This window comes from Tenrec ecaudatus, chromosome 2, assembly GCF_050624435.1.
Source record: "Tenrec ecaudatus isolate mTenEca1 chromosome 2, mTenEca1.hap1, whole genome shotgun sequence".
Classification (NCBI taxonomy): domain Eukaryota; kingdom Metazoa; phylum Chordata; class Mammalia; order Afrosoricida; family Tenrecidae; genus Tenrec; species Tenrec ecaudatus.
In genome coordinates, this window is record NC_134531.1 from 40,205,080 (window position 1) to 40,224,993 (window position 19,914).

Sequence of the window (19,914 nt, forward strand, 5' to 3'; positions counted from 1 at the left end):
GTCAGGCACACTTTGGTCCTCAAAGTTACATCCTTGCATGTGAACACCCTAAAGAGGTCTTGTGCAGCAGATTTACCCAGTGCAATGCTTCCTATGTTCTCTTGCCTAATGATTCCATGAGAACTGATGGTGAGTCCCAGCAAGACACAATCCTTGATACTTCAACCCTTTCTTCATTGAACATGATGTTACCTATGGGTCCATTGTGTAGATTTTGCTCTAATTTACATTGAGTTGTACTCCATACTAAAAGCCACAATCCTTGATCTTCATCAGAAAGTATTTGAAGTTCTCTTCTCTTTCAGCAAGCAAATTTGTGTCATCTGCATGTTGCAAGTTGTTAATAAGCCTTCCTCCAATCCTAGCACCAAATTTTTCTTCATATGATCCAGTTTTTCAGCACTTTAAAGAGGTCTTGTATTGCAGATTTACTAAAGCAGTGCATCTCTCTTGACTGCTACTTCCACGAGCCTTGGTTGTGGATCCAAGCAAAATGAAATACAAATCATGTTCTCTAGCATGTTTGAAACATTTGTATACTCTTCGGAGAAACATGTCTTAAAGTAAGGAATGATAACTCTATTTACACCTTTCAACATCATCTCCATTTCCACCTCTGATTATGTTTCTTTTTTTAAAGAAGTTATTTCCAATACCTGACTTTGCATCAAAATGACAGGGGAGATTTTAACAAAGCAGATTCACATGTACACTCCAGATATTCCAAATCAGTAGACTAAGAGCCCAGGGATAAGTATTTTTACTTCCTAGTAATTGTGATAATAAAAAAGTCATTTGGTAAATCTGGAAGACAATTTATGACACATAGCCCATTCAAAACTGAAGAAGTAAGACACGCTATAAAAGGAATCTATTTCATTATTATTCCAACTCTAGAATTTACTCACTGTGAGACCTTGTAAATTCATGTAGCCTCGGGGACTTCTGTATATTTCCTGCTCCGTGGTATGAGTTTGATTCCATGGTATGAATTTGATTCCATGGTATGAGTTTGATTCCGTGGTAGGAGTTTGATAGACATTTGTTGATTTAAGAATGTTTGCACTTCAGTTTACTAATCTGTGAAATGGTGTTAAAACTATCTTCTCTTGTAAACTTTGAGAGTTCTTTTGAAGATAAATGATATTCTTAGAAAAAGTATCTATGAAGTTGTAAAAACATCTCAAATTTATGTAAATGCACACTGGATAAATAAAGAGATAGAGAATAGGCACTGTGGTAAAGGAGGGAGGAGCTATAAAATGACGCCCTCCAGGGCCTCGTCCCATTAGCTCAGGGTTGGTGGTTCTGCCTCCTCCTCTAGCCTCCTGCCTCTCATGTCGTAGGAAGCAAGATCATTCTCCTCAATTCATCTCTTTGGAAAGAACAAATATTTAGGTGTTTCAGGGAGGAACACGTGCAATTTTGAAGAGATATTAGTAAATATCCAAATTTATGAAATACAAATCTCTTAATGCTTTCAGAGTTGAAAGCTTTATTCAGGAGACTTAAAATCAAACATTAGGAGGAGATAAATGAACAGATGCAGAAAAATGAAATGATGGTGACATATCTTTATATAGTGAATGGGTATCACATGTTCTCCATGAAATTTAAAAATATTATAACATTTGCACAGATCCTAAGTTCTAAGGGTAAAGGCAAAAATCTCTTAATTTCCAAATAGAGAATAAAAGAAAGAAAATCAGCTCTGTATATGATTTTTTCATATGGGACAATGGAAATTCAAAGACAATGGAATGATATATTGAACTATTGTACAGGATTCCAATATTCATCAAAATATTTATTATTTTTATCTATTTATTTTCAGGGAGAAATTGCAAACATATTTAGTTATGAGGACTTAAAACATGCATGAGAATATTCTATTCTTTTTGTTAATAATTTTATTGGAGGGCTCTTAAAAATCTTATAATAACCCATCATCCAATTATACTAAGCACACTTGTATATAAGTTGCCATCCACATTTCCAAAACATTTTCTTTCTACTTGATCCCTTGGTATCAGCTCCTCTCCCCATTCTCCTGCACCCTCCTAATCCTTGATCAATTATATATTATTATTTTTATTTTGGATCTTACACCATCCGTTGTCTCCCTTCACCCTCATTTCTGTTATTCATCCCATGGGGTGGTATATATAAAACCATGCAATGGGTTTCCCCTTTCTCCCCTCCCCGCTCCCTCTCCCCTCATTATATCATGAGCTCTTATCTGTACCAATGTGCATAGTCTGGTCTAGCCAGATTTGTATGGTAGATCTGGGTCCTGGTAGTGGGGAGAAGGAAGCATTCATGAACTAGAGAAATGATGTGTGTTTCCTCGGTGTTTTACTGCATGCTGGTTGAATCGTCCCTTCCTTATAATTCTTTGGTGGGGGGATGTCCGATTGTCTACAGATGGTCTTTAGGTCTCCACTCCAACCTCCTTTGGTCACATCGATATAATTGTCTGTTTTGGATTTTTTTTGCTACCTGATAGAAGATCCTGTCACATCTCATGATCACAGAAGTTAGTTGTGCTTCTTCCATGTTGGCTTATTTGATTCCCTGCTAGATGACCTCTTGTCTAACTTTCAGCTTTTAAGTCTCCACATGCTATTGACAGCCAGGCACCATCCCTTTCCTTCACCACATCTGCTTATGCACCCATTTTGTCTTCAGTGATTATGTCTGGAAGATGGATGTCAAAGAGTGCTAGGTTACTAGAACAAAGCGTTCTTGTGTTTAGAGAGTCCTGGAGTAGAGGCCCAAAGTCGTCTGCTATCTTTTAAAAAATTCATTTTATTGAGGTTTCTTACAGCTCTTATAACATTCCATATAGCAATTGTTTCAAGCACATTGATACATATGTTTCCATCATCATTTTCTAAACATTTGCTTCCTCTTTGAACCCTTGGTATCAGCTCCTCTTTCCCTGCCCCACCCTTGTGACCCCTTGGTAAATTATAAATTATTATGTTTTCATGTATTACACCAACCACTGTCCCCTTCACCCACATTTATGTTGTTCAACCCCCTAGACTATTCCATGCTTTTAATTTCATGTGTCCATTAGAGTCTTGAAATCTCTCATATGAGGAGTTAAGTGACAGGCGAGTACCCTGCATGTGTCCTCCTTGAAGGAGACACTGAACCAAGGCAATTGACTGGAATAGTCATCTTGGTAAATGGAAGACGCGAATGAAGAAAATGATGTGTAAACAGGTGTATGGAGCAGGGGTCACCGAGAAAGTACGGCTACTAGGGTTTCAGTTCGTGTATACATCAGTTTGCTCCAGCTGAAACATGTCTCTGCAATCAGGGGAAGGCTGCGGACAAGTCCTCTCAGTAATATACCATCTTCATCTCGTGAAAGTGCCTGGTCAAATCAAACCAGCACCTTCTGAGGGGATTTGCTGAGCCAGCTAAATTCAGGACACTGCGCATCGAAGGCTCTAGACAGTATGCTATGGTACTCCAAAGGAGGAATCTTGACCGCTCTTGTCAAAGGATGTGAAATGATCACAGGGGTTTCTCAGGAAGAAGTTTTAAGAAAATTGAAATGGTATAGGTAAACATAAAGCCAGGTTAATTGTGCCAACAATTCTGCCCCCCACCCCCATCACGACAATGTACTTGGTCATTCTTTAAGGAAAGCAATGATTACCTTATAAGGGTTTCCTTGGGAAACCTTAACCCATAAACTCTACAGCTCTGTTCTTGCCCATTCAGACAGAATTCGTTAGAGAAAAGTTATGGAAAGCTTTTATGGAAAAGTCACCTGGGAGAGTGTATAGAGCTAGATGAGGGACACTTCAATACACCCTAGCTCCACATTTTAGGAACTTTGTTTAACAAAGATTTCCATGATTTTGTATTAATACCTTTTGTCTCATGCATATGTCCGTATAAGTATATATATGCACAGGTACATACCTGTTTTTCAGAAAAATATTAAATATTTTTCTATTATGTAAAAACTATACTTCCTGAGGTGTTGGATTCCTTAGGAAGATGGCGAGAGAATGGGGTAGGTAAGAAAAAATGTGTTTTCAAAGAGGTAATGTAAATGGGATTTAGGGAGTAGGTAAGTAATGCGTCTTTCTGAGAGGAGGGATACAGTTATTATCTCATGTGCTATTATAAATATGTATAGACAGGGCTTGTCACTGTTATATAAGGTTTTCTTGATTGTGTGCCTTCCAATAAGTGTTCATATCTTGGAGGATCTGAGCCAGTGCACTAACTCTAACTCATAGAGAAAAAGAGAAGTTTATTTGAAGGTGACACCAGCGAAGAGACTGACCAGAACCCAGGCAGTGTCAGGGCATCTTATTTGAAATCAGAATACAAAGAGAATATATACTTTTTGCTTTGGAATTCACACCGTAGGGAGGGAGGGATCATGTACAAATATTTACATTAACTCAGGTTCCAGGAAACCATGGGAAACAATTGTAGACCTTGGGCAGACAACCAGAACAACAAGACGTTTCTTAGGCCAGTTTCAGGATTTGTCTATTGACTAATCAGACAGTAGGATATAGCGTTTTGGTCACTAACAATTCAGCATACAAGAAAAAAATGCTCAAAGTTATCTGGCACTTCCAGGTGACGTCCACATCCAACCCGTTTGCCTCAGAAATGCTGTGAGTTGTAACAATTCCACAGGGACTGCCTTAAGTCAAATGCCTTGGCCTAACTGCATCAAGTAAAGTAATTTAGGGTACAGCTGGAATCTTTACAGAAGGAGATCACCAGGCTTTTCTTCCACCTCTAGATTGGTAAGTTAAATCTTCTAAACTTTAGAAAAGTAGTTAGGTGTGTGCCACCTAGAGATCTTAGAGTGAAGGAGCTATAAGCACAATTTCAAAGTATAGCAGAGCTTCCCAACTGATGAAAGGGACAACATGAAGCAAATGGAAAGCTGGTAAAAGAGGGAAATAATGTGAAATGAGTAAGAAACAATACAAAGTGAGGAATGAAAATAAAATAACATGGAAATGAGGTAGGGAAAAAGTGAAGGTATTTCAATAGTGTATAGTGTCCAGGACAGTCTCTTGGGACTACATTTCCCAGAAGTCATTGCTACCCAATGGAAGTTGAGTATCTGTGCAACAACAAGGACTCTTACCAGGCTTGGTGTACATACCAGGGGCAAGGAATACTGAGCACAGGCCGTCCAGGCTGGTGAGGATTTCTTCCTCCTACGAGTGGCTAAATAGAATTCTCTTGCAATGCTCTGTATTTCAAAAGTAAATCTCATCGTCGTAAGGAAAGAACCCAAAAGGAAGAGGCGAAACTCGTTATTCGCAGATGATATGATTTTATATATTGAAAATCCCCAAAAGTCCACAAGTGGAGTGTTGGCAGAGATAGAGAAATATGGCAGAGTGGCAGGATACAAGATCAACCAACAGAAGTCTATCAGACTGCCACACACATCAGACAAGAATAAGATCAAGAGAGAGGTGAGTAAAAAGCCAAGTAAATTTTACAATAGCCAAGCACAAGTTGAAATATCTAGTGATATGCGTGACTAAAAAAACCCAAAAGATTTGTATGAGGAAAACTACAGAACACTATTACAAGAAACCAAAAGTGACCTCAACAAATGGAAGAATATACCATGTTCATGGATCGAATGACTCAATATAGCAAAGATGCCAGTTCTGCCCAAGGCACTATATAAGTTTAATGCTATCCCAATATGAATACCATCATCCTTCTTCAAAGAATTGGAAAAACTGATTACCAACTTCATATGGAGAGGGAAGAAGCCCCCAAATAGCAGAGAACTCCTCACAAAGAAGGACAAAGTTGGAGGGTTTGCTCTACCTGACTTCAGCACCTATTATACAGCCACAGTAGTCAAAAGAGTGTGATACTAGTATAACAACAGATATTCGTGGAAAAGAGCTGAAAACCCAGAAATAAAAACAACAGCATACAGAAAACAGATTTTTGATAAGGGCCCACAAAATATCAAATGGGAAGCGGATGCCCTTGTCAGTAAGTATTGCTGGAAAAATGGACATCTATCTGCAGAAAAGTGAAGCAAGACCCTTACCTCAGTCCATGCACAAGAATAGACTCAAGGTGGATCACAGACCTGCAGGTAAAACCCCAAACTATTAAGGCCATCAATGAGGGAATTGGGACAAACCTGAGAACCTTGCACAGGGAATACATAGGCTCTCAGAAATAGGGAAGGACACAAATACAGAGGAGGCACAAATTGGCAAGTGGGATATACTGAAGAAAAGACACCTGTGTACATCGAACGAATTCACCAAGAGAGTAATGAGAATGCTTACAGATTAGGAAAACATCTTTAGCAACGACATGTCTGACGAGCGCCTTCTTACTACAATCTACAATACTCTGCAAGCTTACAATAAGAAAAAAAAACTAATTCCCCACTAAGGAGGTGGGCAAAGGACCTGAACAGAAGTTTCACAAGGCAGAAATTCGGATGGCCAACAAGCATATAGGAAAATTGTCGTGATTATTAGTCATAAGAGAAATGCAAATTAAAACAACTGTGAGATACTATGTAATAATCTCAAAGATAGCCCAATTAAAAAATCAGAAAGTAACAAGTGTTGGAGGGGCTGTGGGGAGATAGGAACTCTCAACCACTGCTGGTGGACTTAAGGTATGTATAGCCATTATGGAAATCAATTTGGCAGTATCTAAAACAGATGGAAATTGAGCTACTATATGGCCCAGCAACCCCCCTACTAGGCATATACCCAGAAGAGGCAAAAAATAAACCAAGGCCAGACTTTTGTGCTCCAATGTTCATCGTAGCACAGTTCATAATTGCAAGGAGTTGGAAACAACCCAAATTTCCATCAACGGACAAAAGGGTCAAATAGCGGTGGTACAAACACACAATAGAGTACTACGCACTCCTAAATAAGCAGTGATGAATGCATGAAGCACATTGCCACATGGGAAGAACTGGAGGAAATTATGTTAAGTGAAGTGAGCTAAACACAAAAGGACAAGTACAACATGAGTCCACTGAGGTAAGCTTAAAAAGGGGGTGGGGAGCGCACAGGGAAAAGTTATTATCTACATGCATTCCTGGAGTGAGGTCCAGCTACTATGGCAGGGGGCAAACCCAATCCAGGGATACATATGGCAGCCAACTAATAGGAGGGGGTAAGAAAGAAAAGAAAAAAGACATGGGTGTGGGGGAGCAGGGCACTAAGCCACTCAAGGGGAGGGTATTGTTTATATCTCCATAGGAGAGGGAGAGTCCAGGCTTCAACCCGGTGCATCAAGAATTGAATACAACATATCAGCATGCACCAGGGAACCAATAAGGGAGGCCTGCGGAGCTGGCCCCAATCCCAACTATGTGGACACCCCTTCCTCCCCACCAAAAGAATGCACTTCAGAGGACAGCACCAAAGTTATAACTTGGGGAGAGGGGTGTGCCTGATCAGAGCACACAGGAGAAATGAAGAAGGGTGAAGAGTGAGGGGAACACATCCTGGCCCACCAAGCCCCAAGGACGATATCCCTGCTCAGAGCAGACAATGGACAGGGAGGACCATAGGGCTGGCCCCCCCACAAGACACGAAGTCCCTCCCTGAACCCTAGGGCTATGGTGGATAATATTGGATACATAGTGCGGCAGTGGTTCTCAGCCTTCCTAATGCCACAACCCTTGAATAAAGTTCCTTGTGTTGTGGTGACTCTCAACCTTAACATTATTTTCGTTGCCACTTCATAACTATAATTTTGCTACTGTTGTAGATAATAATATAAATATCTGATATGCAGGATGTTTTCCATTGTTACAAATTGAACATAATTAAAGCATACTGATTAATCACAAAAATGATATGTAATTAATGTGAAATATTTATTTCTAATTACAAATAAATGAAATTTTATCTTGAAGCATGGTGTAGCATGGATAACAGTCGTCCTATAACAACAGCAAACTGCATTGCTACATCTTGCAACAGTATGCTTAAAAAGCCAACGTCAGCACAAAGGCTGAGGAAGCTTCTTTCTCACCAGAGCAGAACTTCTCGGGGCAGTCTTTGCAAGAGCACAATGAAGATCATCTTCCACAGCAAGTCTACTTCTGTATTTAGACTCGATAACCAACAAGCTGGAAAACCCGGTTTCACAAAGCTATGTTGTTGGAAATGGAAGAAGAAGGTACAACACAGTCTCTGACAGAACAGGATATGACTGCAAACACTTGATCCAGAATTTTGTAACTGGCATTGTGGAGAAATCAGTTCTTCCTGAATCGCTGATAATAAGTTCAATGAACTCCTCTTGTGCTGTCTCAAAGATCTTCAACTTTGGCTGTGAATGGGCTTCTGGCAGTGCAAATGGGGTTTCAGGTATAGTTGGAAAATACAATGATATTTCATCTGCATGTGCAAATGTTCTTTCACAGAAATTATCATTGTAATCCTTTTTGTCTGGTTCAATTTCATTTTTGTCAATGAAAGCAGATAAAATAGGCAACATGTAAATTTTATTTTCATCCAATTTTTTTTCCAAAGCTGAAGCTACATTTGCAATGATCATCTTCTCAGACAAATTGAGGCATGTTGCCTTTGGTCCTTGCAGTGATAAATTTAACTCAATCAAGATGACAAAGACGGCAACCAAGAAAGCTATTTTCTGCAGTTCACTTTTCTCGCTGAGAAGTGCTTCAAACTGCGGTCTTGCTTTCTGATTTAAAAATGTTTTGAGTTCATCAAAGCTCAAAAACACATTTTAAAACTGTTCCTCTTGACAACCATCTCACTTCAGTGTGAAATAGCAGAGCATTATTCGGCACATCCAATTCCTTGCACAGTTGAAAAAACAGTTGGCAAAATTGACAGAACTCATGACGCTTTTCATTATTTCTTGCAACTCTGTGGCAGCATCTTCATTGCTAATATTTGCCAATGAATCACAGTGAATTCCAATGAGTTTTGGTGACTCATTCAGTACCATATGTTGAAATCCAGATCGACATCCTAGCATAGCTGGAGCACCATCTGTGCAAACACCAAAAACCCTTTCCCAAGAGATCCTGTGTTCTTTCAGAAATGAACCAACTGTGTCAAATACATCACATGCAGTGGTTGTCATTTCAAGAGGTTTTCAAAAAAGAAAGAAACTCATCTTTAAAGTCACCATCATTAATAGACCTCATGTAAACCATAACTGTGAACAGTTTGCAATGTCTGTAGATTCATCCAGCTGGATGTTAAATATTGGAAGTGGAGCAGATTTAGTTTCCTGGATTACCCGATCAAGACTATCAGCAGATATGTCATCTATTCTTCTGCAGACAGTGTCATTAGATAAGGAAATTATATTCAACTTTGCAACAAATTTGTCTCTGATCATAACTCGAACAATATCTTTGGCCGCTGGAAACAGTAAATCCTCAGCAATAGTGTGAGGTTTCATAGCTCTGGAGATTCTGGGTATGAAGCTTCAATGACTTCGAGTTTTGTTTGTGTTACTTGCCACCAGTGTCAAAGCAGGCTTTCTTGAGTCCTTCAGCTTGGCTTCTAAAATAGTTGGTATCCTTGCTGGCAAAGCTCGGGTGCTTGATATCAAAGTAGTGTTTCAGTTTGTTCAGCTTAATACATTCAGCTGATAGAACTTCATAGCATGTAAAACATTGCAGTTTCTCAATTCCTGCTGTAATTATTGTGTAAAATCATAGTGTAAAATATCCTCACTATATTTTCTTTTCTTAACATTCATCTCTACATGATCCATTGTCATGGGATGGTTTGCTAATGAAAATAATATATAGCAATAGCTTTAATAATACAAAAGATGATATATGGCAAAATTCAGTCAATACAGTTAATTAAAGTTTCCTATGATTTACCATTCTCTGTGTTTTTTTTTTTACATACCTGTCACTATTACAAGAGGGCAGTATTCACATCAACCACAGCTGAATATAAAAAGACTGATCAGCATCCAGATTAAGTTCCCATGGTACAGGTATATACACTTTTTGCAGTAGATGATGATTTTACAGTCCATGATTTTACATGTACACAGTAATTATAATTCATGAAGTGTCGTTTCACTATCAACACTGCTTTCAACACCACAGCTGCTTTCTACACAGTAGCTGCTCTCTAAACATGTGTGACTGGTCCGCATAAGTACATTATGGCACCAACCCTATCACATATACCTGTATTTGTATGGGGTGTATGTGATGGGGTTGGCACGATGATGTCATCACACTGGGTACTTATATGTGGACGTATCTGCATGTGGGCAGACCTGCCTGGGGATGGATTGGGGACCGGTGTCTTGGTTTCTAAGACCATTGAAAATATGTTTTTAAGTGGTCTTGGCGACGTCTGTGAAAGGTCGTTCAACACCCAAAGGGGTTGCAACCCCCAGGTTGAGAACCGCTGCAGTGCAGGAATTGTGCCTGATCTAACCCCATCACATTGTGGGGAAACACTAAGGGCAGGCAACAGAGCGGCAATGGTAGCAAAGTGAAATCCCTGGGGATAGAGTGTGGTACCCCATCAGACTCAACTGGAAAACACTCGAAACACAGACCTGGAACTATTCATAGTGTTGAGAGATAAGTTTATAACTCTACCCCAGTTTACAGACCTAACCGCAGATATATAAAAATAAATAAAATTACAAGAGCTTGGATAGGTTTGGACTTCTAATAAGTTTGTCTGCTCACAACAAAGAAGCTTAATAGAACTCCCATTTATCATTAAACCTACTCATTATAGATTAGGGGAACTGAAATACTTCTTTAAAATTTTTTTCAAAGTTGATTATTTCCCAAATCCTCTAAAATCATTATATGCCGGCATCTTAGGTCTATCATAGCTTTGCCACCTTTTACAATCCTTGCTTATCATCTCCAGCACTAGTCTTGCAGGTCATGTTGACTTTAGTGAATACGTATAGAAAGTCCAAAGCTTTCTCAGCTAAACAAGGTCAAGTACCTGACTCGGTAGTCAGACAGCTAAACAAAGAACCTAGAATTTTGATACCCTTCTGAATCAACCACTGATCAATCTTCTCTCTGATGGCTGGCTCAGCTACAAGGATGATTTGATTATCCACACATATGCTACTTGTTATATATTTTAATCTGAAATCATGTTAACTCCCTGCCAGTTACCCCTGGCTTTTTAGGGGAGACTAGATACTGGACAAAGGATGCTATTTGATGGACTGTCACAATCCAGGACAAGTACTAGTTGTCTACTGCATCATTGTATTTGCCACAAGAATACCTATTTATTCTTCCTCCACTTTCAACTCTTACAAGCTTTTACTTCGTGAAATTGACCTCACTATGAGTATAGTTAAGTAACAACTTATGTGATACCCAGCTACTAAAGCAACATCCTTATCTATCTTTCAAGGAAAATAAATATTTTGTAGCAAAACACCATGGCTTTCCTTGAGATTTCCTGGAAATTTGGGTTGTAAAGTGAAAGTAAAAAGGAAGTCCCTTAGTCCAGCACTTGGGTTGTCATTGGTCACTTTTGAGAGCATTAGTCTCTAAATTATGTTAAGCTTGAGTTGAAATAGTCTTTAAGAAATTTATCAATCACCATGGGGCCAATAGCAGGCAAAGCTGTTGAGGGACGGGCGTGTCACAGTGATGCTCAAGGAGCCCTTTGGCCAAAGTGGCCCTGAGCAACAGCAACTTTGGCCTTTTACAAGCCCAGCAAGGTAGAGTTGAGGCAGGAGTCAACACTTCTTGCAGCACACCTATCAGACTACAGGGAAGGTAGAACAGGACATAATAGAATTAGATAAGGCTTCACATAGCTACTAAGTCCCTATCAGAAACATGCCTATGAGGTAGATCACCTTTACAAGGGATAGTGAAGATTTTAATCTGCCTTCCATTCATAGTATTATGTTTCACTGCTGCTGCACATGTAGCAGAGGAAAAGGAACGACTTGGATCAAGGTGATGACCATACGCTCCGATCAATACTATGAAGTCTCCTGGTCATGGCAGACGTGATGGTGTACAGTGAAAAATCAGCACTGAGTGATTCAAGAGCCAATGTTGGCTGCCATTTCCAGCCCAGGCTAATTATCAGTGTGCTACCTTCAACCTCTGGTCTGGAGGAGGATATGTATCCAGTGCTAGACACCAAAAGCCATTGGTTTGACAGCAAGCTGCCGCCTGCACACCGATCCCCATCTCCATCCTAGGCCTGGAACCAGTCCACAAGCCATCTTGAATATTCTTTCTACACCCACAACTCTCACCACTAAGCTGCATAGAAAATGCAGGGAGAGCTGGTGTTCTTAGAGAAAGAGAAGACGCAAACACAGGCACACGCACATGCACAGAAACACACAAACTAGAAAGCTTGGCCTAATGGTGTCCTCAGAGCTAGAACATAGAGGGGGAAAAAAGTTATCTTTTGGGACCTTTCATTCAGCCTGTTAGAACAGCCAACACCTTCCTGTTTTTATAATCGCGTGTACATTAAGACTCATTGAGAGTAAAGTAGGGGAGGGAAGTCTTGAATCATTCATGGGCAGGCATAGCCTTGCTAGGCAGTCCATCTGTCCCTTAGCCCTCTTTGCTTTTGTCTCATTATGACCATGAGAATTTCCCCTAGGACAACCTTTGGTGTGACTGTGGCAGAATTTTCTGAAACAAAGACTTAGATGATGCCGAGGAAACCCAGACTGCTGACCACGAATAAGCCCATGTCTATGAATGATTCACAGCCTCAAGTCAAGCATTTCAACTGGATAGAGCTTGCTCCCCGTAATAAGAGAGATTTTTATTCACATCGGCAGGGGGAGGATTCGCTGAGCCTCGTATAAGCTGGAAGCTACTACAGAAGGAGAGACCTCAAACCATGATCCCATAAAGAGTTATGTGTATGAAATCTCTCAGGGGAGAAATGAGACAGGTAAAAGGATCAGAGATGGAGATTTGGACAGAGCATGTACAAAGTACATAAAGCATCTTGGGACTACATTTGAGACAACTGCTTGATACCCTGATGGAAATTCCTGAGAATCTCAAGTACACAACTGGAATCCTTAAGAATCTTGTATGAATGTGAGGGATTGAAGTGCTGAAGCCAGACATTCGGAGTGTTAAGGACTTCTTTTCCTATGAGTCCTTTAATGTCATGTGTTTTCCAGAAATGAATCTTTCTCTTGGTAAGATAAGAACCTGGATTCAGGTAATAGAATGAAGAAGATAATTTATTTCAAGCATAATTAATGTAAAGTGGTTGAATATCCATAGCAAAAATCCTGAGACTATATTATAAAAGCAATATCCTATTACATGTGGTTTTTAAGAAACAAATCTAAAACTATGTGACATAAGTGAAAATCAAAGAATACTAATAAAAAACAGTCAAATGTATGTGAAAGGGAAGCACAGCCATATATATTACCTCTGAAATTTTTGAAGTGGAATATGACTAAAAATATATAACTTTTTAGATGTTTTAATAATCCTACTTATTTGATATATTTATATAATCACACCATTGCTGGCGTTTGTGTTAATTTTCAAGAAAGGATAGGAATGCCAGAAGTTATTTTTATTACCTTTTTGTGGGAGGCCTGAACAGCTTGTTTAAAGGCAGACTGCTGGTTGGTGCTTTGGCTTCTCTTTGAGGAGTAGAAAATGGGCACCGAAAAAGAGTCTCTGTGTTGACTTTCATGTGTACCTTTTCGGTTTGCCTTATCACTGAGGGAAATCAAATCATTGTAGAATTCTGTCTCCAAATCATCCTCTTCAGTAGTTACCTGGAAAAAAGTCATAAGAAGTATAACATAACTTCAGAAATACTGGAGCTAAGGGTAGACATATACCATTAACAATCATCCATTTCTTTCTGAGTTTAACAAATGCATTTGAGGACTCACTTTTTGAGAGAAGAAATACTATTTGCCCTGCTCTTAAGGGGTTATTTCTTTAAGGAGAGACAGCATGCACACTCAATTTAATATGGTAAGTGCTGTGTTCCTAGAGGGCTATCCAAATAACAATAAAAGCCAGAAAGGCAATTATCTGTGACAATTGTCATCAAGGAAAGAATACCATGGCTAAGAGTTGAAGAGGCTGCAAGCCATTTATGAAGCTCTGGTGGTGTAGTGGTATATGTTGGACGGTGATCCACAAGGTCATCAGTTCAAAACCACCTGCAGCTCCTCGTGATAAAGACTGGGCTTTCTACTCCTTTAAGCAGTGAAAGTCTTGGAAACCCACAGGGTCTCGCTGTGAGCCAGCATTGACTCTATGGCAGTGAGATATATTTTTTATGCCTTTGGGGGTATTTTTAGTCTGATCATGTTCTTTTCGCTGTTTTTAATAAAAGGGTGGTACAACTGGTTAAGCACTCAGCAATTAACCAAAAGGTGAGCACTTCAAGTTTACTTAGGAGGCACCGCCGAAGAAGCCCTAGAAATCTATTTCTGAAAGGTAACGGCCATTGGAATTCTTTGAGCATATTTCTGTTTGAAACACTTGGCCTCGCTATGAGTCAGAGTCAACTTGAGATCAAGTGGCTTATTTGTTGGTTTGTTTGTTTGGGTGGGTGCTTGGCTCTGGGGAAACAAAGGTCTGGCAAGAAGAAAACACCTCTCAGGTTCCCACTCCATGCCCTGGGCTTTGTTCAGACCTTGGCTTCCACTTGGGCCAATCTGAAAACAAAAGACAATCTTTTGGGTCTTCCTGTTGAGTGGCTGTAACTTCTCATTGATTTGGTCTATGAAGAATTAAAAAATACAACAAGTGGAACTGCCTGGTGTGATAAGTTGGGCCGGGTATTTTTCAAGCGGAAGTGGAAGCCCCGTGCCAGCTATGTGAGTAAGAAATAAAAGTGGATGGATGAGAAAAGGTATCAAGAAAGTTAAGGTCTCCTGCTGGTATCGTGGTTACATGTTGGGCTGATACCCTCAAGGTCAGCAAGTTGAAACCATCAGCAGCACCTGAAGTGAAAGATGAGGGTTCTCTACCTTGAGAAGAGTTACGGTCAACACTGGGCTCAGCGTAGGAGCAAGGTGAGGATGGTGCAGGAATGAGAAGTGTCTCGTTTGGTTTCGCATAGGGAGATGCAGTCTTGGAAAACTACAGGGGAAATTCTACCCCATGCTAGAAGGTCACTATGAGTCATAATTGACTTGACTGCAGAGTATCATTTTTTGCTTCTTTGCTTGATTTAGCAAGTAAATTAATTGATGAGTGGGGACTTAAATTAGTTCTCCAAAATGGTCTTTGCAGCTAAGCAGGTATTCTCTGTGTATCATTGGGTCATCTGAATTATACTCTTTCCTCATTGGGAGCCAGAGCAAAACCACAGCACTGTGAATACTTCCTGATCCCTCCCCATGGTCTGAATTTCTTAACATCCCAGTGTCAATGGCTTCGGCAGCTTAGGTATCCTACCACGCTGGACACCTAAGAGGAAGCCACAGAAAGAACCCCTCAGAGGAAGCGTTCCTGACCAGACCAGCTGCCAGCTGGAAGAAGCAGTACTGCTTATCCTTGTTTGTAATCACCAGAGTATAACAAAAGAAGGTCTCAATGTACAAAAGTGCTTGACACAATGGATGGATGAATGGATTGTGATAAGAGTTGTACGAGTCCCCAGTAAAATGATTTAAAATAAAAATAATGTCTCTCTGATTGGCTGCATGTCAGATTTTTTAGTCTCTTGGCCTGCACATATAAGGAGTCTCTCCCTCTTTGGCACTTGAGTCCGCCCCCCCAACCAAAAAAAACCAAACATCATGTATTTGTATTAAAGACGTTTGTCGAATTTGCAATGGAAAGAAATCTCTTCTTGTTTTGAAGTATTCAATATATTCAAATGAGGCTGACTTGAAGCAAGAAGGAGCCCTGGTGGCTCTGTCGGGTGGACATTGGATAGCTCAACACAAACTCAGCAATTCAAACCCACGGAACCTTCCATGGAAGACATTTGAGGTTATCTGTCCCTGTAAACAGTTTTAGTCTCCGAACTCCTTTATGGGGCCCCTAGGAATCAGAATTGACTTGAGTGTGGGTTTTGGCATGAGACAAGCAGCCTTGCAGACACAGTGAGTAAGTGCTCCATGTGAAGTTGGAACTCACAAGCCTATCCGTGGGAGAAAGATATGCTAGTCTACTTCCATAGGAAACCCCATGACATGGCACAGTTTCACTCTTTACAGAATATAGTGAACAACATAGGGTTGTTCAATCAAAAGAACATGGAAAGAAGATATAGAGTTACTGTCCCCCAAAGAGCTTATCCACATTCAACCGTATTAAGAGGTAGCAAATGAGGTAGAACCAATGGTGCTTAAAGAAGAAGCTCAAGCTTCACTGAAATAATTAGCCAAAAACAAGGCTCCTGGAATTGAAGGAATACCAAGTTAAATGTTTCAACAAGTTGATGAAGCACTGGAAGCATTTACTCATCTATGCCAAGAAATTCAGAAGACAGGTACTTAGCCAACTGAGTGGAAGAGATCCATATTTGTGCCCCTTCTAAAGAAAAGTGACCCAACAGCATGCTCAAATAGTAGAACAATATTCTTGATACCACATGCAAGGAAAATTTTTCTGAAGACCATCTAACTACACTTGTGGCAGTACATTACAGGGAACTACCAGAGGTTCAGGACAGATTCAGTAGGGGACATGGAACAAGGGGCATTATTGTTGATGCCAGCCTTGGCTGAGACCCCTCTGCAAGGGGATGTCCAATGGCCTACAAATGGCCTTTGGGTCTCCACTACACACTCCCCACCTCATTCACTATGGTAAGATTTTTTTGTTCTGATGATGATACCTGGTCCCTTCAACACACCTCATGATCACACAGGTTAGTATGCTTCTTCCATGTGGGCTTTGTTGCTTCCGAGCTAGATGGCCACTTCTGTACCTTCAAGCATTTAAGACCCCAGACGCTATATCTTTTGATAGTCGGGCACCATCAGCTTTCTTCACCACATTTGCTTATGCACCCATTCGTCTTCAGTGGTCATATCATGGAGGTGAGCACGCATCATATGATTTTTTGTTCTTTGATGCCTAATAACTGATCCCTTCAGCATCTCATGATCATACAGGCTGGTGTGCTTCTTCCATGTGGGCTTTGTTGCTTCTGAGCTAGATGGCTGCTTGCTTCCCTTCAAGCCTTTAAGACACCAGATTCTATATCTTTTGATAGAAGGGAACCATCAGCTTTCTTCACCACATTTACTTATCCACCTGCTTTCTCTTCAGCAGTTGTGTTGGGAAGGTGAGCATCATAGAATGCCAATTTAATAGAAGAAAGTATTCTTACATTGAGGGAGTACTTGAGTGGAGGCCCAATGTCCTTCTGCTACCTTAATACTAAACCTATAAATGTAGGCACATAGATCTATTTCCCCATCCTCATACATAAATATATTTGCATATATACATGTCTTTATCTAGACCTTTATAAATACTCTTTGCCTCCCAGCTCTTTCAGAACAGCAAGGGAATGGATTGGCCAGGTCCCCAAGGAATGCTGAAGGTGGACTTTGGGGCCAGGGCAGGGTGCCCCAACAGACTGGACTGGAAAATACTCCTAAAGGCCAATAAATGATCCTTGAACTAACTGCAAGCTTTTCTTTCTTGTTGTGTTGTGTTTTGCTTTTTTATCATTGGTTTGTTGTTGTTGTTGCTTTGTTGTATATTGTTGCTTGGTTTTGCTCTGCTTTTGTTTTTGTGCATGTTATTATCTCCGCAGGTCTGTCTAAATAAGATAGGCTGGATGAACAATCTGGAGAAGAAAACAATGGGACCCACAGTTTTGGGAGGACATGGGAGAGAGGGAGGTGGGGGGAAAGGAAGTGGTGTTAACACACCCAGGGACAAGCGAACAACAAGTGATCCAAAGCAGTGGTGAGGAAGGTGTGGGAGGCCTGGTAGGGCATGATCAAGGGTAATGTAACCAAGAGGAATTGCTGAAACTCTGGTGGGGACTGAGCATGTTAGTGGGACAGGAAGAAAGTCAAGGGAAACTTATTGATGTTATTAATGGAACCCCAGGATGACATGTATATAAATATACATCCTGGGTTCCATTAATAACATATTTATTTATATGTTTCTATATCCCAGGATGACATAAAATGATAATGAGACCACTAAAGTAAACCAGAATCATACATAATCCAAGGACAAGTAGATTGATTCTGGGATCTCACTTAATTTTATCCCTTATCCAAGAAAAGTTGTTTCCTATGACATGGCTCTTCTTGATACTCGCCGTCATGAAGATATCACTAAAGATATGGGCGCTACAGCAAAGTGTGGTGAAGACAGCCCATGGTGCCTGGCTGTCAACTGGATGGTGTCTGGGATCTTAAAGGCTTGTATCCAAACAGGCAGTCATCTAAGTGCGATGTCAGCTGAGTGCACATGGAAGAAGTACACCAGCTTGCGAGATCCAAAGATGACAAATAGCAAAATCTAAATATGACGAGGGGAAAGATATCAGAGATTGAATGTGAGCAGCCAATTTGTAGAAGGCTATGGAGAAGAGCGAAGCCCCAAATTCACCTGCAGAGTACCTATTGGGATCAAGCCTCTGGCAGATCCCCTCTGGCCACAGTTGAGGGGCGTGAATGGTTTTAATATCAGAAAGAGATTATTGTACACTTGATTGTGGTAGGTGGAACTACGGTATAATGTGAAACCTTGTAAACTGACCTCCTTCTTAACCCATCCTGAATTTGCTTTAGGTTTACATATTTCTCACTTTTTCCAAGACAGTTATTATCACTCTGGCTTATCTTAATATTGTCAGTGGTCTTTTATTTCTCCCCTTTTTCCGTTATGTTTTTTAATTTTTTGCTATGTTTATGAAACACAGAAAAGGGATACATGGAGACAATGACTGATGTAAAAGCTCATTTTGGATTGGGGGTTGGGCTGGAGGTTGAACGGAATTGAGGAGCAAATAATGAATATGGGAGAGTGTGTTAGAACTGATTGTGATGATTTATATACAACTTCTTATTGAAAGCAACTTTACAGAAATGTATGAGATGTGAATTCTGAGCCAATCAAACTATTTAAAAATAAATAAAATCAAGAGACACAGTCACTTCAACTCAAGATAATTTGAGATAACTTTTGCAGGCCCCAATAACACGTTTCAAGACCAATGACCAGTTCTTATTCAAAATGTAACATGAAAAACTTCAATGGACAAACGTTCATAGCATATTGAAGTGGGTCATGCCAGATGTATGTGTATATTCTCAAAGGGCATTATATGAGGGGGTCCCCCAATGGAATTTTTTTTCAAAGCTATCACCTTATTGTCTTTAAAGTACTCTCCATTACACTTAATGCATTTGTCAAATCTGCAATTCCATTCTTTTTTTTTCCCTCCCCACAAATGTTACAGCCTGGAGAACCCACAGGGGCACTGTGATGCCGTTCTTGTAAACGTTGTTCAAACTCACCTGTTTGGATGACTGACCTGACCACCTCCTTCATTGTTTTCTTTACCTCTTCCAAGTCATCATCAGATCATAGTCCTTTCATGCCCTCTTCATTCGAGGAAACAAAAGTCTCAGGAAGCGAGGTCAGGTGAGTAAGTTGCGTGAGCAAGAGAGGCATGCTGGTTTGGGTCTAAATTGGCGCACTGAGATTGCTCCATGAGCAGGTACATTGTCGTGGCAAAGCCAATCCCCACAATTCAGGCCTTTTTGGTCCCACAGTGTTACACAATATTTTCAGAACCCCTATAGAAAGCTTGATTAACAGTCTGACCTGTTGGAATAAACTCCAAATGCACTACAAGTTGATATTTTTGTCCATTCAGGAAACCGGTGGACATCCAGAATGAGGTTTGTCATCAATCGACTTTTCATCCTTTTTGAAATGAGAAAATC

At 40.2% G+C, this 19,914-nt stretch overlaps 1 protein-coding gene across 1 annotated transcript in view; it reads right to left on the minus strand.

The window, feature by feature from the left end:
• C6 (complement C6) overlaps window positions 1-19,914 on the minus strand; it is a 112,171-nt gene that overhangs the window by 63,340 nt on the left and 28,917 nt on the right. The window contains exon 7 of the mRNA XM_075543013.1: window positions 13,594-13,794. Coding sequence (XP_075399128.1) covers window positions 13,594-13,794 — 201 coding nt within the window. The remainder of the gene's footprint in view (window positions 1-13,593; window positions 13,795-19,914) is intronic.